This window comes from Convolutriloba macropyga, chromosome 4, assembly GCF_964194025.1.
Source record: "Convolutriloba macropyga chromosome 4, txConMacr16.3, whole genome shotgun sequence".
In the NCBI taxonomy this organism is placed as follows: Eukaryota; Metazoa; Xenacoelomorpha; order Acoela; family Convolutidae; genus Convolutriloba; species Convolutriloba macropyga.
In genome coordinates this window covers 63,038,892-63,060,533 of record NC_134471.1, presented here as the reverse complement: position 1 = coordinate 63,060,533, position 21,642 = coordinate 63,038,892, and the positions used below count along the sequence as shown (strand labels likewise).

General features: G+C 38.0%; 2 protein-coding genes and 3 non-coding genes across 5 annotated transcripts in view; 3 read left to right on the top strand and 2 right to left on the bottom strand.

Moving 5' to 3' along the window:
• Nucleotides 1-13,899, bottom strand: part of LOC142338601 (uncharacterized) — a 55,091-nt gene extending 41,192 nt beyond the window's left edge. The window contains exons 1-2 of the mRNA XM_075388423.1: nucleotides 13,726-13,899; nucleotides 1,110-1,186 (exon numbers count right to left, since the gene is read on the bottom strand). Of these exons, the coding sequence (XP_075244538.1) occupies nucleotides 1,110-1,186; nucleotides 13,726-13,892 (244 nt within the window). The 5' untranslated portion in view covers nucleotides 13,893-13,899. The remainder of the gene's footprint in view (nucleotides 1-1,109; nucleotides 1,187-13,725) is intronic.
• Nucleotides 13,073-13,144, top strand: Trnad-guc (transfer RNA aspartic acid (anticodon GUC)). The gene has a single exon. It is a non-coding gene; the product is annotated as a tRNA-Asp (tRNA).
• A 3,897-nt stretch (nucleotides 13,900-17,796) lies between the features above and the next one.
• Nucleotides 17,797-17,868, top strand: Trnad-guc (transfer RNA aspartic acid (anticodon GUC)). Its single transcript has one exon. It is a non-coding gene; the product is annotated as a tRNA-Asp (tRNA).
• Nucleotides 17,869-20,199: 2,331 nt separating this feature from the next.
• Nucleotides 20,200-20,271, top strand: Trnad-guc (transfer RNA aspartic acid (anticodon GUC)). Its single transcript has one exon. It is a non-coding gene; the product is annotated as a tRNA-Asp (tRNA).
• Nucleotides 20,272-20,297: 26 nt separating this feature from the next.
• LOC142338130 (uncharacterized) overlaps nucleotides 20,298-21,642 on the bottom strand; it is a 45,360-nt gene continuing 44,015 nt past the window's right edge. Inside the window, exons 13-14 of the mRNA XM_075387765.1 lie at nucleotides 20,793-21,027; nucleotides 20,298-20,413 (exon numbers count right to left, since the gene is read on the bottom strand). Coding sequence (XP_075243880.1) covers nucleotides 20,298-20,413; nucleotides 20,793-21,027 — 351 coding nt within the window. The remainder of the gene's footprint in view (nucleotides 20,414-20,792; nucleotides 21,028-21,642) is intronic.

Below are 21,642 nucleotides of genomic sequence, written 5' to 3'. Positions count from 1 at the left end.
GCGACAAAATGGAAGTTGGGTTCAAACAAAAGAACTAGGCCTTGAATGAACTGTGAATGGATTGGGAAAACCGTTTAGAAAAAAATCCGAACCAAAAATCGAAAAAACAGTAAAAATCAAAGTGAAAATGCCAAATGTGAACAAAAAACTACAAGTGAGAAAGCGCATTTTTGTTCAAACACCTTTTTCTCACTCTACTATAAAATTAGTAAGTTTCAGGCCACAAAACCACCCGCTTTTTCGCTCCACTTATGGTTTCGGCGTGACCAATTTCACTACTCCAATTTGACTTCAAAAATCATGAAAATGTGTGAACAGATCTTAAAAAAAGACAACGCCCGAATACAATTCAAATTCTTTGAATTGTAAAGAACATAGCAGGACAAGTCCTGACGTACAATTCAAAGAAATTTCGTTGACTAAACAAAACCTTGATCTAGAGCGGACTATGAGTGAATTGGCAAAAACCATTTCTAAAATCAGATTTAAAAAATTAAAAAAAAAAACAGAAAATCAAGGTAAAAATGTCGCATGTGAACAAAAACCACTAGCCAGAAATGGAGATTTGGTTTGAACAAAAAACTAGGCCTATAATGAACTATGCATGGATTGGGAAAACCAATTAGAAAAAAAATCCGATCCAAAAAAATCAAAAAAACAGTAAAAATCAAAGTCAAATTGCAGCATGTGAACAAAAAACCACTAGCGAGAAAGCGAATTTTTGCTCAAACACCATTTTCTCACTCTACTTTAAAATTACAGTGAAAAATTTCACGCCGCAAAACCACTCGCGTTTTCGTTCCGCTTCCTGTTTGAGTGTGACCAAAATCGATACTGTAATTCGACTTCATAAATCATGAAAATGTTTGAACAGATCTTTAAAAAAAGACAGCGCCCCAATACAATTCAAATTCTTTGAATTGTAAAAAATAAGAGCGCTATAATAGCCGGTTGAGAAGCTGAAGCGGCTGTTAATTATTAATCACTGTCCACACTTATACCTGTATTTATAAATTTTAATGTATCCTATTTGTGTAAGTGTGAAACTCAAAATAAAAGCTTTTTAAATTATTGTGAATTATTAAGAATAGTGAGAAGACTATTCATACCTGCTACACCCACTTCAGTTGGCATCACGGGTGGGGCACCCTGACTCCCAGAGATCTGATCCAGTAAGTAGTTACACCTTAACAAACGAACAAACGACTTCTACAATAGCTTTACAAATATCCAGTTCGGAAACAAGCATTTGCAAACCAACTTTCCGTCTTATCCGACAAACTAACCCATTTAAAAAATCGGCTTCTTTCCGGGTCTCCACTTCCCAGGTTTCATACAATCGTGGGAACCAGGGAAATCAAATATGATAATTAAAAGCAAGAAGGTTTCCCTGCAAGAAGGACATCTTGAAGGGAAATCAGGACAATTCACAATATTAAACTTTACTTTACTAAGCCTTCAGAAAAAAAACATAGAAGGACAAGTCCTGACGTACAATTCAAAGAATTTTCATTGGCTAAACAGAAAACTAGACCTAGAACGGACTATGAATGGATTGGGAAAACCATCCAGAAAAAAATCAAATCGAAAAAATAAAAAACATAGCCGGCAGATTGCCGGAATAGCAGCGAAAGAATAGACCTGCGTGCCATATAATAGAGATAGAAATAGATACAGATCTAAATTGAAAGAAAAATCGACACCGCTCAAAAAACTAGGCTAAAAACATTCAGCGATAAATTAATAAAGCTTGTTTAAATTCATTCCACAGAAGCCTCTTATTAAGGACCTTTACTGCACATAGGAGTTCTTTGAACTTAAACAAATTCAAATTAAACTTAAGTTTAAAGTGCAAGTCATTTTATTGAGTGTGAGTAAGTCACGTATGATCAAAATCTGATCACGCAAATAACCTAAAGACTTTTGCTAAAGCGAGAGAGAAATGACGTCACCCGCGCAAATGCCGTTAGTGAGAGGAAGAAGACATTCAGAAAATTTGACTTTTTCAGCTTTGCTGTGTGAACAAATGCAAAACGAAAAAAGAGCGTCAGACGACGAAACAAAAAAACATAGCAGGACAAGTCCTGACGTACAATTCAAAGAATTTTCATTGACTTAAAAGAAAACTAGACCTAAAACGGACTATGAATAGATTGGAAAAACCATTTAGAAAATCCGATCCAAAAAATCGAAAAAAAGTATCTATCAAAGTGAAATTGCCGCATGTGAACAAAAAACCACTAGCGAGAAAGCGAATTTTTGTTCAAACACCGTTTTCTCACTCTACTTTAAAACTAGAGCGAAAAAATTTCACGCCGCAAAACCACTCGCTTTTTTGCTCCACTTCCCGTTTCCGCGTGACCAAAATCACTACTCCAATTTGACATCAAAAATCATGAAAATGTGTGAACAGATCTTAAAAAAAAGACAGCGCCCCAATACAATTCAAACTCTTTGAATTGTTGTCATCAATACATCATTGATGCCCAATTAATTAGAGAACATCTATGCACTATTATGGATCTTTGCCCGAAACAGACCTTCAATGGTTAAGAGAAGAAGTGACAAAACAAAAGGAAGCAAAGAAAAGCAGTCGTATTTCAACACACAAAAAACTAAAAAACTGAGAACTGATTTATTTATCTTAGACGCTTGTATCATCATTATTAATTCAAATAAGCAAAATGATTTCCTGAGTATACTTAAGGCGGTCAATGTGACATTCTGACGCCCAACGAAAAAGACAAAGGATCTAAAATTTCCTCGAAGATTTTTTTTCTCGTAAAAAGGGTAGAGAAGGAAATTTTAGAAGAAACCCATCCCATCCAACACCCGGGAGAACACCCATTCCATCACGAGACGAGCTTCATATAATTAACTGGGCTTTCTTATTTCATTATTATTTATCTTTCCCTGTTGTTTTTTCGCCCGTTTGATTATTCACCCCTTTCTTGCGACCTGAGAAATTTTTCCGGATATGACCAAAAATTACTGACAAAAATTTGATGTTTTAACAATTTTACCTTCTTGCATTTTCCGGTAATTCTGACTGAGCGCTTTAATATCCGTTCCCAATTTTACGAAACGAGCGTAACACACACGAGCGCACCGAACACGTTTCAACAGCATTCTCTTTGTTTTTATGTCCGGAAAAACAACGACCTTATTCTGAACTATATATTTTTTCCAAATGCTATGTAGAGTCGGCATTGGTAGGGTATTCAGGCAGGTTTCGGTTTTTCAGGTACCTTTCTCTGGTGTTATCAGGTAGGTTTAAGTGGTATCAGGTAGGTTATTGAATACATATCAGGTAGGTTGCAGGTAGGTTCCAGGTAGGCATATCCAGGTAGGGTTGTTTTAGAGTAATCGGTTAGGTTTTCAGGTAGGTTCCTCTGGTGGTATAAGGTAGGTTTCAGTGGTATCCGGTAAGTTATTGAGTAGGTTTCGGTTAGGTTGCAGGTAGGTCCAAGTAGGTATTTGGTAGATTTTAGGTATTCAGCTCGTTTTTTTTCAGGTAGTTTTCAATTTGGTCTCTGGTTAGGTTTCAGGTAGGTATCTAGTAGGTTTTTAGGTAATCAGGTAGGTTTTCCAGGTAGGTATTGCAGGTTCTAACAGAATTGCTGACAAAGTTTCGCAGCGCTTCGAAGAAAGAAGCTTTCTTTGTTAGACCGGTGAAATTCAACGGTTTTTACTAGATTTGGAAAATCCACAGGAAGTAACAACCAAACAATGATCTCCTCAAATTCGCAGACACAATACTCAGACGACAACACCGAAAGTCACCAGCAGGTCTCTGAAGATCACCATTTAAAACGTCTGACCAACTTAAAGTTGATGTACGAAAGTGAAATCGATTCGTGCATCGAATTTATTACATCCGAAGCCATATTGAAATCAAGGAACTTCAGGAGAAGTACGAATTTACAATTCAGAAAATTTTAGACAAAGAACCATCATCTGATGCAGAAACTCTATGCTCTCATTTGAGCAAACTCAAATTCAAGATGCGGAAGACTACTTCCGCATACCGAAAATACAAAAAGGAACTTGTGTCCGCACCACAAACGAACCAAACAAATAACATCCCGAGGGTGACCTTTTGACAACAGCAGTTATCGAACTCATACTGACACATCCCTAACAACCAACATTTTCTCAGCACCCGCTGAATACAGTTGGTACAGTGAATCCTTCCCTAACAATGCTGCACCCAGTAGCTTAATGGGAGATTCAAACAATTTTGCCGCCGGCAAATTTGTCGCAACAACTCACCACCACATCTGCTGACGTATCAGGCACCAGCACCATCAACAATGCCTTGTCTGGAGTTACTCTGGTGGCTTCAATTTCACTTCCGCAAAAATCGACGGCGCATTTCCCTCATTCCATGTTTCTCATCAGGCGGCCCAAACTTCTTTAAATCCGCCAATCAGAATTTCGCAACCATCCTTTACACTTCCAACAGTTGGTATTGTGCCTCAGACTCCTACCTCAATGTCTTCTTGTTTACAGAAATCGGTTCCGAAGTTACAGGCAACAAAGTTTGATGGAGATCCATTAAGTTGGTTAAAGTGGTTCAGTGTGTTTCAAGCAACAATTGATCGTTCTCCAATGTCCTCTGCAGAAAAAATGATTCATCTGCAATCGCTCTTGATTGGAGAAGCAAAAGCACTGGTTGACGGCTATGGCTGCAATGGCAGTCTGTACGCACCCGCTTTAGCACGACTGGAAGAACATTTTGGTAATCCGAACAGGATTGTCAATGCCTTCCTCGAAAAACTGTCACATTTTAGACCCCCTAACCTGACAATCCCAGACAGTTATACGCAGTTCTCTGCTTTCCTTTTAACCCTTGTGGACACATTTCAGCAACTTGGATTCAACCATGACATACATTCCACTACAAATGTCAATCAAGCCTTAAACAAGCTTCCAACACCAGTCCGCTTGGAATGGAATAAGCACGTTTTGGAAAGAAGTTTACTTCAACCATCTCTGAAAGAGCTTTCGGAGTGGCTGCTGATCTATGCAAAGGCTTGCAGAGATTTAACCACCTCTTGTGCATCAGCTCAACCTCCAAGCACTCATTCATAGGCCTCAAACAACCTTTGGAAACAATCGAATCAGCAAAACCAATTCAATCGTCCGTCCAACAGATCACACCAGGATCAACGCACAAAGCCGTCAATTAGCTTTCAACCAAGCTCTGCGAAAGGTGTCGTTTGTCCAAAACACGGTAGCTGTCAGTATTTATACAAATGTTCTCATTTCCAAGATCTGTCTCCACTCGATAGACGAGAACACGTGAAAAAATTGAAACTATGTTTGAACTGTTTTGGTAGACACCATGTACAACAATGCACATCAAAAAATGTTTGTCGCTCTGCCGACTGCGGCAAAAAGCACCACACAATGCTCCATGAAAGCTTCATTGCAAAAAATCAAGCAATCCGACCCTCTTCAACAGTTAAATCGGTTCAACTGCATGGCACAGGTCAAGTTGCTTTCTTACCAGTTCAACTGTCTAACGGGGAGAAAACGTTTGAGACATATGCTTATCTCGACAACGGAAGTTGCCAGAGCCTCCTCCTCCAATCCGCAGCTCTGATTCTAGGTATTGATATGAACACTTTTGGCAAGATGCCTATTAGTGACTACCACACAACAAAAGAAATAGATTGTTCTCCAGTGTCTTTAAAAATTAAACCCTATCAGTCTAATAAGACACTAATCCTTGTAAACGAAGTCTTGGCAGTAACCGATTTGAATATGAACCCTGTTAACACTAATGAGCTGAACAAGCTTTGCAAGAAATTTGAACATCTCAATCACATTTCGTTCCCTAATGTTGATGAAAATAAAGTCTCAATAATCATCGGCATCGACAATCTGGAACTGATCCATTACAGTAAGGTGATTAAAGGCCCAAAAAACACGCCCTGGGCTGTAGAAACTCCTCTAGGATGGACATGTGCAGGTAAAACTAGCGTCACAGCAGACGAACATAATCCAGTGTTCAAAACACAAATCAACTCTCATCCTCATCTAGACAATGAACTTTTCACAAAAGTACAACAGTGGATGAAGATTGAGAACTACGGTATAGTTTCATCAAAAGGGGCTATGTCTAAAAATAATGAAAAAGCTCTGCAAATCCTTGAGTCGACTAAACTTTTCTGATGGTCACTACGAAATAGGCCTTCTTTGGAAGGAAAACGCCAAGTTACCAAACAACAGATGGCTAGCAGAAAAACAGTTAAAGCAATTAAACAAAAAGCTCTCAACAAAACCAGATCTACAAAGTATGTACGAGGAGACGCTCCAGAAAGATCCTCAAAATGGTTATGTTGTCAAAGTTGATCCAGCTACAGACAAAGAAACAGCATGTTCTTATCTTCCTCATCATCCCGTTTCAAATAACAAACCCGGAAAAATCAGGAGAGTCACCAATGCTTCCAGTGTTTTCAAGGTCAATCCTTGAATTCAAACCTTTTGTAGGGACCCGATTTGTTGAGTAATCTTGTGGGAGTCATATTAAGATTCCGCGAGCAACAAGTGGCAATTTCAGAAGACATTGAGCAAATGTTTATGCAAATTAAAGTTGCTCCCTCTGATCGTGCGTTTCATTGGTTTCTCTGGAATCACAATGGCAAAATCGAAGAGTATCAATACACACGTCATATCTTCGGCGCAACATCTTCCCCATGCATAGCGTCCTACGCTCCTCGTCGTTCAGCACGTGGCAATCAGGACAAATTTCCTCAAGTTTTGCACGTCATTGAGCGTAATGTTTACATGGATGACCTATATATCTCGACAGCAGACGTTGAAAGTGCTGTAAACGTTATGAACAGCACCAAAGAGTGTCTTTCATTTGGTGGTTTCAACCTCACAAAGTGGAACTCTAATTCAGACGAGTTCTTGAAAAACGTCGCAAACGAAAATCTTTCGAAGCCTGATCTACCATCACCTCAAGCTCAAAAAGTTTTGGGTTTACCGTGGAACGCGAGCACGGACGAGTACATCATTCACAAAAGGCTTTTGAAAAGGTTCCCCAATGATCAATTCACAACCCAGAGGAAACTTTTGAAGTTCGTCGCTTCAATTTTTGATCCCCTTGGCGTTATAGCCCCTTTAACAATCAGAGTGAGGAAAATATTGCAAGCGATTTGGAATAAAGGTCCACAATGGGACGCACCTCTGGACGTTCAGCAGTTCCCAGACTTTCTCCAATTCAAAAACGAACTTCCAACTTATCAGAATATCAGCATTCCACGTGCTCTCTTCCGTAGAAACACGAAAATTCAGTCAACAGCTCTTCACACGTTCACAGACGCTTCAGAGTATGCTCTATCAGCAGTGTCTTATCTAAGAACTGAGTACGTTGATAAAACAGTTGATGTAGTGTTCATGATGGGCAAAGCCAGAGTAGCTCCGATCAAGAGGATGACTATTCCAAACCTGGAGTTGCAAGCGGCAGTGTATGGCTCGCAATTAGCTCAGTTTATCAAAGAACAGCAAGATTTGGAAATTGGAAATTACTTTTTCTGGTCCGATAGTACAACTTTACTCCATTGGTTGAGAACTCCAGAAATGCGGCATCAAATTTTCGTTGCCAATAGACTAGCAAAGACTCTCGACGTCTCTTCATCTCTCAATTGGCGCTACATCGCTTCTTCTGATAATCCCGCTGATGACGGCTCAAGAGGCTATGAGGTTCGACAGATGAATGCAACTTCTCGTTGGTTGAGTGGACCATCATTTCTCCGCTCCGAAGAAAAAGAGTGGCCTTGTCAAGATCTCTTGAAGCATAACCCACTGGTATTCTCAATACAGCCACTGGAAGCCCCTAAACCGTCAACTGAAGGGTGTGTAATAGATATTACACGTTTTAGCAACTGGAATCGGTTGATAAGAGTGACTGCGTACTGCTTCTTTTTCCGCGACCTTTGCAAGAAGCGAAGCAAACATTTGGCTCTCTCTCATCATACTTTTGCGTACAGGTATCTGATCCAGGTATCGCAAATTGAAAATTTTGCAGACGAAATATCTGCTCTACGTAAGGGAAAGGAAATTTCAGCATCAAGTCGTTTGAAAGACCTTTGTCCGTATGCTGACAATAATGATCAGCTACGCGCCAAAGGTCGGTTGTCCAAGGCAATGGTTTTAGAGACTGCCCGACGCCCAATCATTCTGGATGGTCTAAACCCAATTGTGAAGCTGCTCATCAAGAATTTTCACCTTACTAACACTCACTCAGGAGTTGAACAAACGCGCTGCCTCCTTATGCAATACCATTGGATTTTGAAATGCCGAGCTGTCGTTAGGCAGACAGTCCGCCAATGCATTCCTTGTCGGCGAATGATACAGGAAATCCAGCAACCTCAAATGTCTGATCTACCATGCGAGCGGTTACCAAGTAAGCACCACTTTGTCTTTGCGACGACAGGACTCGACTTCATAGGTCCCTTCCCCGTATCTCAATGCGGCACACACGCTACACGCTACGTACTTCCGTTCACCTGCTTGGTAGTAAGAGCAGTCCACTTGGAGATAGCAGAAAACCTGTCTACAGACTCAACAATGAATTGCATCCGCAGATTCATAAGTCGCCGCGGAAAGCCAAAAAAAATCTCTCCGACAACGGGAAATCTTTTGCCAGCTCTTGTTCGGAACTAAAGAAAGGTATCGAGGCACTCAGAGCATCAAAGGAATTTGCCTCAAAACTCCATATTCTTGATATTGAAATTGAATGGAAGTTTAATCCTCCCCTTGCACCACATTTTGGTGGCAGTTGGGAAAGGTTAATTCAGTTGTTCAAATTGTCTTTGTACAAGGTCATTGGATCAAGAACACTAACACATGAAACGTTGTCTACCTTCACTTGCGAAGTAGAATCTAACATGAACTCTCGTCCCCTCACATACACTTCGAGTGACATTAATGATCCACTTCCCCTAACACCAAACCATTTTCTTTTGGGCAGACCCACTGTTAATTTTCCACTTGGTGTTTTTTCCGAGAGAAAGATTACAATCTCAAAGTCTTGGAGAACTTCACAACACTTGGCCAAACACTTCTGGAACAGATTTCTTAGAGAACATATCCCAAACCAGCAGAAACGTTCGAAATGGACTAAAGGTTGTCCGAATTTACAAGTAGGCGATCTAGTTTGGGTTTTAGAGGATTTCACGCCTCGAGGTCTTTGGCCACTGGCCAAAGTCATTGAAGTATATCCTAGTTCGGACCAAATTGTTAGATCCATTAAACTAAAAACCGCATTTGGGGAAAAAATTTGCACTGTTGTTAAATTAAGCAAAGTTCTAGCTGACTAATTTTTATCATTGATTCAAACACTACTTTACAAGGTTCGCCTCTTTGTAAGTTCTGGTATTAGGAAAAGAACAGTTTTTCCATGACAATTTGTACTCAAATTCTGCTTTTTCTGCGCGGGTAGAAAAATTGCTACACCGTAGCAACCTGTTACTCCCCTCAGAGCGTTCGGACATCTATATTTTGACCTCCTCATTAAATTTTCTGCGGACCCGCAGTTTTGCGAAATGTTTACTTTATTTTTTTTTTCGTTTATCGGTTTATTACGCTTTTTAACCGCTTATTCTCACGTACTTCGTTTATCTCCGCAAAAACGTTCATTGAAATCCGTAAGTTGTTTTTCTTGCGTAACGTCAGTTATTCGTTAATCTCGAAACTTGTTTCTTTGTTAATGGGTCACCAAGTTTGCATTTTCAACCAAGAATTGTCTTTAATTTTATGGACTTACTTTACTATTCTTTGCAATCCTGTGCAAATGGGGCCGGCTATGTCATCAATAAATCATTGATGCCCAATTAATTAGAGAACATCTATGCACTATTATGGATCTTTGCCCGAAACAGACCTTCAATGGTTAAGAGAAGAAGTGACAAAACAAAAGGAAGCAAAGAAAAGCAGTCGAATTTCAACACACAAAAAACTAAAAAACTGAGAACTGATTTATTTATCTTAAACGCTTGTATCATCATTATTAATTCAAATAAGCAAAATGATTTCCTGAGTATACTTAAGGCGGTCAATGTGACAATTGTAAAAACCAAGAGCACTGCAAAATAGCTACGCTCAGCATACAGCTTCGCAGCTATAAAAACAGTAAAAATCAAAGAGAAATTGCCGCATGTGCACAAAAAAGCACTAGCGAGAAAGCGAATTTTTGTTCAAACACCATTTTCTCACTCTACTTTAAAATTAAAGCGGAACAATTTCACGCCGCAAAACCACTCGCTTTTTCGCTCCACTTCCTGTTTCGGCGTGACCAAAATCACTACTCCAATTTGACTTCAAAAATCATGAAAATGTGTGAACAGATCTTAAAAAAAAGACAGCGCCCCAAAACAATTCAATTTCTTTGAATTGTAAAAAAAAAACATTTATGCAGTAACAGAGCTAGGAAATCATATATGCCTCTTGTATGATATGAAGGATTTCATGGTTGTTCACAGTCCGACGAAGAGAGCATGCCTGGTCCATTACCGGCACGTGGTCTGTAACTCGAGGTTGAATAACGTACTAGAGCGAAGGGGGTGCAAATGGTTAAGATCTCAAGAGCGAAAATAGAAAAGGCAAGAAAGAAAAACAAAGAGACTAATGCCTGCTGACTTGTTCCAGACGGGGCAATTTAATTTATAGGAGGCGCAGCTTGGTAATGTTTTATTGGTGCAAAAAACCTAACCACTAATCCTAACCAGTAAACAACAAAACTTAGTAAACAACAATACTCTTTCACTCAAAATCAGTTGTATATTATCAACAAAACTTTATTTCAGAATTAGAGCAACTTAGCTCAGTCAAAAGTGAAGAATTCAAGCTTGTAAAGTCGTTCAAGAAATAAGAGAATAACCTAGATTAAGAGCGCAAAAAAACGCTCAAGCAAAAATGTCGCATAAAAACATAGCCGGTAAAATACCGAAAACAACTTCAAAAGACTTACAAAAATTCTCAAATCATATTACCTCTATAAGAAACATCAAAGAAATGACAAAAAATTAATTGACTAACAAAACTATAGAAAGTTAAGTACAAAAATGCAGACGCTGCTTTTAGTTTAGGGGGTGTGGGTAGGTGCGGGGAAGAGCAGTTAATAGGGTTTAAGGGTCTTGGGCGGTATGGTGATTGCGCAGGCTCAGGTGGGTACGAAGGCAGGCAGTATGAAGTAGGTGGGCAGGCTGCGGTGGGGTTGTAGGTGGGGTGTCAAATTGCACAATGAGGAGGGAATGTTATGGAAGAAAACTTTTGAAAATAACCTTTTGACCTTTTAACAACAGTTCCATCCCAACAGTTTAGTATTCATTAGTAACTAAGCCACTGTTAATGTCCAATGTTCAAAAGCAGAACTCAACATTCAAAATTAAAAGTCAAAAGTTCAGGTCATGAAAAAAACTTGATTCAGTTAAAAAAAATCTTTAGAATACCAATACTCCTCTTCGAGTCGTAAAACGAGGCACACTTTTACAACAATTGCTTCAAACTCCGTCCGATAGCAATTAAACAAAGAGAGAGCAGGAAATAACAATTCAAATTGACAAAATAATCGACGAGAAAAATTCAAAAGATGAGGGAAAAAATATGAGGACAAAAGCGACACAAAATTCTGAAATAAGGAAATTCTAACAAACATGGAAACGAAGGAAAAAATAGATACATCAAAATCAATCATAAAAAGCGAAAACAAACAATAGGATCCAAAGAACAAACTGAAAAAGAGCATAAGCAGGTGAACATATTAGCAGAAAACAAAAACAAAGCGAAAGAAAAAATGAAGACAGAGAGAGGAGCAAAAAAAAACTAACCTAAAAACTAGCAAACAGAAAAGCAACTAAGAAAAAAACGTAACCGACTAAACGTCGGAAGAACTGCTCTCGAACGACTAGTGGGAGCTCAATTGCAGCCTGCTTCAGTCGGGGGGGGGGGGCTAATTTCAATAGTGGGCTTAAAACATAAACCGAGAAATGTCGGAAGAATTGCTCTTGAACGACAGGCGAGGCAATTTAATTCATGGTCTTTAGTATAGATCTATTTTTCTTTACGGGTGCAAAAAAACCTCGACCCCACCGGGATTCGAACCACTGACCTCCCGCTCCACGGCCACCCGCACTAACCACTGCGCTACGAGTCACTTAATTTTCCTTTGCTGCAACCGATTCTATATTAGCAACAAGCTTTACTTCGGAGCACTAGAGATCACTCAAAAATGATTAACGAAAGCGTGAAAAAGTCACTTGAGAAGTCAAAGAAAGTTCTAGAAGAAAAGCGCAAAATTGTCAAGAAGCAAAAAAATTTGCATAAAAAAGACACACACGTTTACAATAATTGCTATGAACTGCGTGCGTTTAAGAGCAATTAACCACATTAGAGGTTAACATATACCACTATTAAGATTTGAAGTAAAAAATGACACCAGTTTCGGCGCAGTTTTCATTTGACTTTTAGCATTAAATTGCCACCAATTGAGTTCAGCTGTTTGAAACTGTGATTGAGAGAGAGAGTCGTAGATCACGCGAAACGCAAAAAGTCAAGGGCGTAAAATTCAAGCGAAAATTTTGCAAAAAAACACGTTTACAATAATTGCTATGAACTTCGTTCAAGAGCAATTAATTACAAAGGGATCAAAAAGAAGAACGAGAAAGAGTGAAAGAAAGGATGAGAAAACGAAAGGAGTAATTTTAAAAAGAAAAGGGAAACAATAAGCGACCACCGTAGGTCATATTGCTCTCAAACGACAGAATGGTACATCGATTGTGGCATGCTGCAGCCAGGGTCACCTTCGGTACTTAAAAGGAGAGAACTCGTGTGCGTAAAATATAGGGATATATTAGGATTCATGAACAGCTTTTAATGGCTTCACAAAACTGATTTCTCAAAATGAGAAGGCACCAAATTACTGCCATCGTCATAACATTTTGTTAATTCTCAGAATTTTCACTCTGCCAAAATAAAAAATTCTGATGTAATATGATGGTATCATCAAAGAGCCGGTGGTAGCAGCAAATCTATTAAACTGGAAACCTCAACTCCCAAGTCTCTGTTAGTATAGTGGTGAGTATCCCAGACTGTCACTCTGGAGACCGGGGTTCGATTCCCCGACAGAGAGATCTTTTATTCCAAATCTGTTGATGATTAAATTTTGACAATTAAAGCCGATGCTTTCAAGTGCTGAAAGCATTCGTGTCTCGCTCCAGATCTCGACGCTAAGTCTTTGATTTCCTCTCGACAAGTTAGACTTTCACTATGTCCTGATAAGATAGATATTAACGAGATATTGACGATGTTGACGTGTACAAACTAGTGTTGTAATTTGTAATGTGCTGCATAACAACTCAGTGATTGCAATTGTGGTCATAGACGATATGGGAAAGAACAAAATTGACCTTGGTAACCGATCACTTTTCTTGATCTAAAAACAGGTGTAAAGATGTTCCAATTTAGTGTTTTAAAAATATTAGCAAAATCGGGATCTTTTCCGTTTAAGCCAGCCGTTAGGCATAGTGAAAGTCTGAGCAGGTGTCATTACACAGTAAACCATTATGTAAAAATATGGCACCTGCGTGATTTAATTCATATAAATTGGCATGTAAGTATTTAAACCTTTTTGAGGATAATCGGGGATTTAACTACCTGAAAAAAAATTTTCCCGGAAGAGTCTGGAAGTTAAGACTGAGTATTTAGTTGTACCTCATGAGAAGACTGACGTAATCACTGGACTTCTCCTGCAAGTCAGATCCGAGTACGAAGTTGAGTTCGTCTCTGTATCTCTTGAACTCACTGTTGATTATGTCCACTGACACTCGAGTGTGGCGATAGGCAAAGATTGCCTCTTGAAGAGACACATTCAACATCATCACACAGAACACCTTAAACACCATTGGCTAAAACTTAAGCATTGCTCCACCTCTTTTGGTTACTCATCACAAACAAATAATGTCATAAACAAGTAAGGCATCTCCTCTTGGTAGAAACACACATAAAAATAGCTCTAAATTGAACACGAAAAACTAATGTAAAAAGAGCAAAATTTGATTAAATTTACTTAATTTTATTTAAAGAATACAATTCAAGCTTCATATCAATCCAATCAAAATTAAACAAAACCTCTCTTTAAACGTCGCAATGAGAAACATAGCTCAAAATTTCATCCGAAATTTGAAAATTTGCTTGGGGTGGCCAAGAATACTTCAAGACAAAATTAATAGTCTGAAAATTAATAAAAGTGAGACACACCACCTCGAAAAATTAAAAAAAAAAGCGGATTTAAAAAGCTGCACATTATCAAAAGATCTTGCTCGCTTAGCTTTTAGCTATCATTCGAAAAACGGTACGGTATGCACAAAAGCACCATCCGCTTTTCTCTCAACTCTTTAATTTACCTCAGCAAAAACAATTATTGCCGAGCGACATCCCGTTTGAGCAACACTCGACTAATCAAGAATAGATTACCATAACTCCTCTTTGAGTCATAAAAACTACAATGAAATCAATTAAACTCTCGCCATTGATTTGCGGCACTTTTTACTGTTTTCTGCCATGATCTTCATTAGTATGCCAAAATGACAGGAATGAACGAACCCCTAACTGATAGTTACTTGCTGAAAAATCCCTCATCCTGATTGCTAGTCGAGGATTAAAAAGACAATTGACAGATTAGCAAAAATATTTATATCACATGTAAGCTCATTACAATTTTGGTATCTGAATTAAGTCTCAAGCAATGAAAAACATGTCACCCGAACATGATTTCGGCTAATTTAAACACTTCCCTTCGGAAAATAGTTTAAAAAAATGGTTTGCTAAAACAACTGTTTGCCAAGTAATATTACAAATTGAACACCGTAAGAAAATTATTCTCCATGAATCACAGCCAAAAAAAATTGAACAGCAAGTTGAAAACATAGCTCACAGATTGCCAGAAAATAGCCACAAGAGCTTCGTTGATCTGCAGTCTCAAAAAGATAGCAAAAGATTCTCCATGAATCACAGCCATAAAAAATTGAACAGCAAGTTGAAAACATAGCTCACAAATTGCCAGAAAATAGCCCCAAGAACTTCGTTGATCTGCAGTCTCAAAAAGACGAAAAAAAAAAAGAAATTTCTTATGAAATGCTGAGTTGTTATATTTTGATTACGAATCTGTATAAATGATTGCTGCTTCTTAAATAGCCTTCAATTAGGGTGAAACACATTCAATTGACCTCATATCTTTGAATCAAAGTAAAGAAAAGTTAGCTTCAGAGTGACGAAGTCATTTTTGAGAGTGAGGTAAAAACTCGCTGACCAAAAATTTGTGACCAAAAACTTAGTCAAGCCAAGGAACAAAAAAACTCGCTCCATTAAGAGTGAAAAAGACGTCACGCAAGCAGTTCAAATTGCATAAACGAATGAACAAAAGGCAGATTTGAAGTGGTTGTGACGTCATATTGTTGTAACGAAAATCTCGGCGACGAAATAAAAAACATAGCAGAACAAGCCCTGAATTACAATCGAAAAAATGAGTTAAACAAAAACGTGGCATTAAAAATTTCAGCAGGACCCCTGAACTCAGATAGTCAACAAAGCGCATTACCCTAGAGGAGCGAAGATGAACAAAAAACAAAAAAAAACAAATCAATCTAAAATTAACCTAAAACAAAGAAAACAAAGAGACTAATGCCTGCTGACTTGTTCCAGACGGGGCAATTTAATTTATAGGAGGCGCAGCTTGGTAATGTTTTTTTGGTGCAAAAAACCTAACCACTAATCCTAACCAGTAAACAACAAACTTAGTAAACAACAATACTCTTTCACTCAAAATCGGTTGTAAATAGGTGAAGAATTCAAGCTTGTAAAGTCGTTCAAGAAATAAGAGAACAACCTAGATTAAGAGCGCAAAAAAACGCTCAAGCAAAAATGTCGCATAAAAACATAGCCGGTAAAATACCGAAAACAACTTCAAAAGACTTACAAAAATTCTCAAATCATATTACCTCTATAAGAAACATCAAAGAAATGACAAAAAATTAATTGACTAACAAAAATATAGAAAGTTAAGTACAAAAATGCAGACGCTGCTTTTAGTTTAGGGGGATGTGGGTAGGTGCGGGGAAGAGCAGTTAATAGGGTTTAAGGGTCTTGGGCGGTATGGTGATTGCGCAGGCTCAGGTGGGTACGAAGGCAGGCAGTATGAAGTAGGTGGGCAGGCTGCGGTGGGGTTGTAGGTGGGGTGTCAAATTGCACAATGAGGAGGGAATGTTATGGAAGAAAACTTTTGAAAATAACCTTTTGACCTTTTACCAACAGTTCCATCCCAACAGTTTAGTATTCATTAGTAACTAAGCCACTGTTAATGTCCAATGTTCAAAAGCAGAACTCAACATTCAAAATTAAAAGTCAAAAGTTCAGGTCATGAAAAAAACTTGATTCAGTTAAAAAAATCTTTAGAATACCAATACTCCTCTTCGAGTCGTAAAACGAGGCACACTTTTACAACAATTGCTTCAAACTCCGTCCGATAGCAATTAAACAAAGAGATAGCAGGAAATAACAATTCAAATTGACGAAATAATCGACGAGAAAAATTCAAAAGATGAGGGAAAAAATAGGAAGACAAAAGCGACACAAAGTTCTGAAATAAGGAAATTTTAACAAACATGGAAAGAAAGGAAAAAATAGATAAAATCAATCATAAAAAGCGAAAACAAACAATAGGATCCAAAGAACAAACTGAAAAAGAGCATAAGCAGGTGAACATATTAGCAGAAAACAAAAACAAAGCGAAAGAAAAAATGAAGACAAAGAGATGAGCAAAAAAAACTAACCTAAAAACTAACAAACAGAAAAGCAACTAAGAAAAAAACGTAACCGACTAAACGTCGGAAGAAGTGCTCTCGAACGACTAGTGGGAGCTCAATTGCAGCCTGCTTCAGTCGGGGGGGGGGCTAAATGGGACTAAGAATTTCAATAGTGGGCTTAAAACATAAACCGAGAAATGTCGGAAGAATTGCTCTTGAACGACAGGCGAGGCAATTTAATTCATGGTCTTTAGTATAGATCTATTTTTCTTTATGGGTGCAAAAAACCTCGACCCCACCGGGATTCGAACCACTGACCTCCTGCTCCATGTCCACCCGCACTAACCACTGCGCTACGAGTCACTTATTTTTCCTTTGCTGCAACCGATTCTATATTAGCAACAAGCTTTACTTCGGAGCACTAGAGATCACTCAAAAATGATTAACGAAAACGTGAAAAAGTCACTTGAGAAGTCAAAGAATGTTCTAGAAGAAAAGCGCAAAATTGTCAAGAAGCAAAAAATTTGCATAAAAAAGACACACGTTTACAATAATTGCTATGAACTGCGTTTGAGAGCAATTAACCACATTAGAGGTTAACATATACCACTATTAACATATGCCACCAATTGAGTTCAGCTGTTTGAAACTGTGATTGAGAGAGAGTTTTAGATCACGCGAAACGCAAAAAGTCAAGGGCGTAAAATTCAAGCGAAAATTTTGCAAAAAACACGTTTACAATAATTGCTATGAACTTCGTTCAAGAGCAATTAATTACAAAGAGATCAAAAAGAAGAACGAGAAAGAGTGAAAGAAAGGATGAGAAAACGAAAGGAGTAATCTTAAATCTTAAATCTAAAGTAATCTTAATTCTCAGAATTTTCACTCTGCCAAAATAAAAAATTCTGATGTAATATGATGGTATCAGCAAAGAGCCGGTGGTAGCAGCAAATCTATTAAACTGGAAACCTCAACTCCCAAGTCTCTGTTAGTATAGTGGTGAGTATCCCAGACTGTCACTCTGGAGACCGGGGTTCGATTCCCCGACAGAGAGCTCTTTTATTCCAAATCTGTTGATGATTAAATTTTGACAATTAAAGCCGATGCTTTCAAGTGCTGAAAGCATTCGTGTCTCGCTCCAGATCTCGACGCTAAGTCTTTGATTTCCTCTCGACAAGTTAGACTTTCACTATGTCCTGATAAGATAGATATTAACGAGATATTCACGATGTACAAACTAGTGTTGTAATTTGTAATGTGCTGCATAACAACTCAGTGATTGCAATTGTGGTCATAGACGATATGGGAAAGAACAAAATTGACCTTGGTAACCGATCACTTTTCTTGATCTAAAAACAGGTGTAAAGATGTTCCAATTTAGTGTTTTAAAAATATTAGCAAAATCGGGATCTTTTCCGTTTAAGCCACCCGTTAGGCATAGTGAAAGTCTAACTTGAGCACGTGTCATTACACAGTAAACCATTATGTAAAAATATGGCACCTACGTGATTTAATTCATATAAATTGGCATGTAAGTATTTAAACCTTTTTGAGGATAATCGGGGATTTAACTACCTGAAAAAAAATTTCCCGGAAGAGTCTGGAAGTTAAGACTGAGTATATAGTTGTACCTCATGAGAAGACTGACGTAATCACTGGACTTCTCCTGCAAGTCAGATCCAAGTACGAAGTTGAGTTCGTCTCTGTATCTCTTGAACTCACTGTTGATTATGTCCACTGACACTCGAGTGTGGCGATAGGCAAAGATTGCCTCTTGAAGAGACACATTCAACATCATCACACAGAACACCTTAAACACCATTGGCTAATACTTAAGCATTGCTCCACCTCTTTTGGTTACTCATCACAAACAAATAATGTCATAAACAAGTAAGGCATATCCTCTTGGTAGAAACACACATAAAAATAGCTCTAAATTGAACACGAAAAACTAATGTAAAAAGAGCAAAATTTGATTAAATTTACTTAATTTTATTTAAAGAATACAATTCAAGCTTCATATCAATCCAATCAAAATTAAACAAAACCTCTCTTTAAACGTCGCAATGAGAAACATAGCTCAAAATTTCATCCGAAATTTGAAAATTTGCTTGGGGTGGCCAAGAATACTTCAAGACAAAATTAATAGTCTGAAAATTAATAAAAGTGAGACACACCACCTCGAAAAATTAAAAAAAAAAGCGGATTTAAAAAGCTGCACATTATCAAAAGATCTTGCTCGCTTAGCTTTTAGCTATCATTCGAAAAACGGTACGGTATGCACAAAAGCACCATCCGCTTTTCTCTCAACTCTTTAATTTACCTCAGCAAAAACAATTATTGCCGAGCGACATCCCGTTTGAGCAACACTCGACTAATCAAGAATAGATTACCATAACTCCTCTTTGAGTCATAAAAACTACAATGAAATCAATTAAACTCTCGCCATTGATTTGCGGCACTTTTTACTGTTTTCTGCCATGATCTTCATTAGTATGCCAAAATGACAGGAATGAACGAACCCCTAACTGATAGTTACTTGCTGAAAAATCCCTCATCCTGATTGCTAGTCGAGGATTAAAAAGCCAATAGACAGAGAAATGTCGGAAGAATTGCTCTTGAACGACAGGCGAGGCAATTTAATTCATGGTCTTTAGTATAGATCTATTTTTCTTTATGGGTGCAAAAAACCTCGACCCCACCGGGATTCGAACCACTGACCTCCTGCTCCATGTCCACCCGCACTAACCACTGCGCTACGAGTCACTTATTTTTCCTTTGCTGCAACCGATTCTATATTAGCAACAAGCTTTACTTCGGAGCACTAGAGATCACTCAAAAATGATTAACGAAAACGTGAAAAAGTCACTTGAGAAGTCAAAGAATGTTCTAGAAGAAAAGCGCAAAATTGTCAAGAAGCAAAAAATTTGCATAAAAAAGACACACGTTTACAATAATTGCTATGAACTGCGTTTAAGAGCAATTAACCACATTAGAGGTTAACATATACCACTATTAACATATGCCACCAATTGAGTTCAGCTGTTTGAAACTGTGATTGAGAGAGAGTTTTAGATCACGCGAAACGCAAAAAGTCAAGGGCGTAAAATTCAAGCGAAAATTTTGCAAAAAACACGTTTACAATAATTGCTATGAACTTCGTTCAAGAGCAATTAATTACAAAGAGATCAAAAAGAAGAACGAGAAAGAGTGAAAGAAAGGATGAGAAAACGAAAGGAGTAATCTTAAATCTTAAATCTAAAGTAATCTTAATTCTCAGAATTTTCACTCTGCCAAAATAAAAAATTCTGATGTAATATGATGGTATCAGCAAAGAGCCGGTGGTAGCAGCAAATCTATTAAACTGGAAACCTCAACTCCCAAGTCTCTGTTAGTATAGTGGTGAGTATCCCAGACTGTCACTCTGGAGACCGGGGTTCGATTCCCCGACAGAGAGCTCTTTTATTCCAAATCTGTTGATGATTAAATTTTGACAATTAAAGCCGATGCTTTCAAGTGCTGAAAGCATTCGTGTCTCGCTCCAGATCTCGACGCTAAGTCTTTGATTTCCTCTCGACAAGTTAGACTTTCACTATGTCCTGATAAGATAGATATTAACGAGATATTCACGATGTACAAACTAGTGTTGTAATTTGTAATGTGCTGCATAACAACTCAGTGATTGCAATTGTGGTCATAGACGATATGGGAAAGAACAAAATTGACCTTGGTAACCGATCACTTTTCTTGATCTAAAAACAGGTGTAAAGATGTTCCAATTTAGTGTTTTAAAAATATTAGCAAAATCGGGATCTTTTCCGTTTAAGCCACCCGTTAGGCATAGTGAAAGTCTAACTTGAGCACGTGTCATTACACAGTAAACCATTATGTAAAAATATGGCACCTACGTGATTTAATTCATATAAATTGGCATGTAAGTATTTAAACCTTTTTGAGGATAATCGGGGATTTAACTACCTGAAAAAAAATTTCCCGGAAGAGTCTGGAAGTTAAGACTGAGTATATAGTTGTACCTCATGAGAAGACTGACGTAATCACTGGACTTCTCCTGCAAGTCAGATCCAAGTACGAAGTTGAGTTCGTCTCTGTATCTCTTGAACTCACTGTTGATTATGTCCACTGACACTCGAGTGTGGCGATAGGCAAAGATTGCCTCTTGAAGAGACACATTCAACATCATCACACAGAACACCTTAAACACCATTGGCTAATACTTAAGCATTGCTCCACCTCTTTTGGTTACTCATCACAAACAAATAATGTCATAAACAAGTAAGGCATATCCTCTTGGTAGAAACACACATAAAAATAGCTCTAAATTGAACACGAAAAACTAATGTAAAAAGAGCAAAATTTGATTAAATTTACTTAATTTTATTTAAAGAATACAATTCAAGGTTCATATCAATCCAATCAAAATTAAACAAAACCTCTCTTTAAACGTCGCAATGAGAAACATAGCTCAAAATTTCATCCGAAATTTGAAAATTTGCTTGGGGTGGCCAAGAATACTTCAAGACAAAATTAATAGTCTGAAAATTAATAAAAGTGAGACACACCACCTCGAAAAATTAAAAAAAAGCGGATTTAAAAAGCTGCACATTATCAAAAGATCTTGCTCGCTTAGCTTTTAGCTATCATTCGAAAAACGGTACGGTATGCACAAAAGCACCATCCGCTTTTCTCTCAACTCTTTAATTTACCTCAGCAAAAACAATTATTGCCGAGCGACATCCCGTTTGAGCAACACTCGACTAATCAAGAATAGATTACCATAACTCCTCTTTGAGTCATAAAAACTACAATG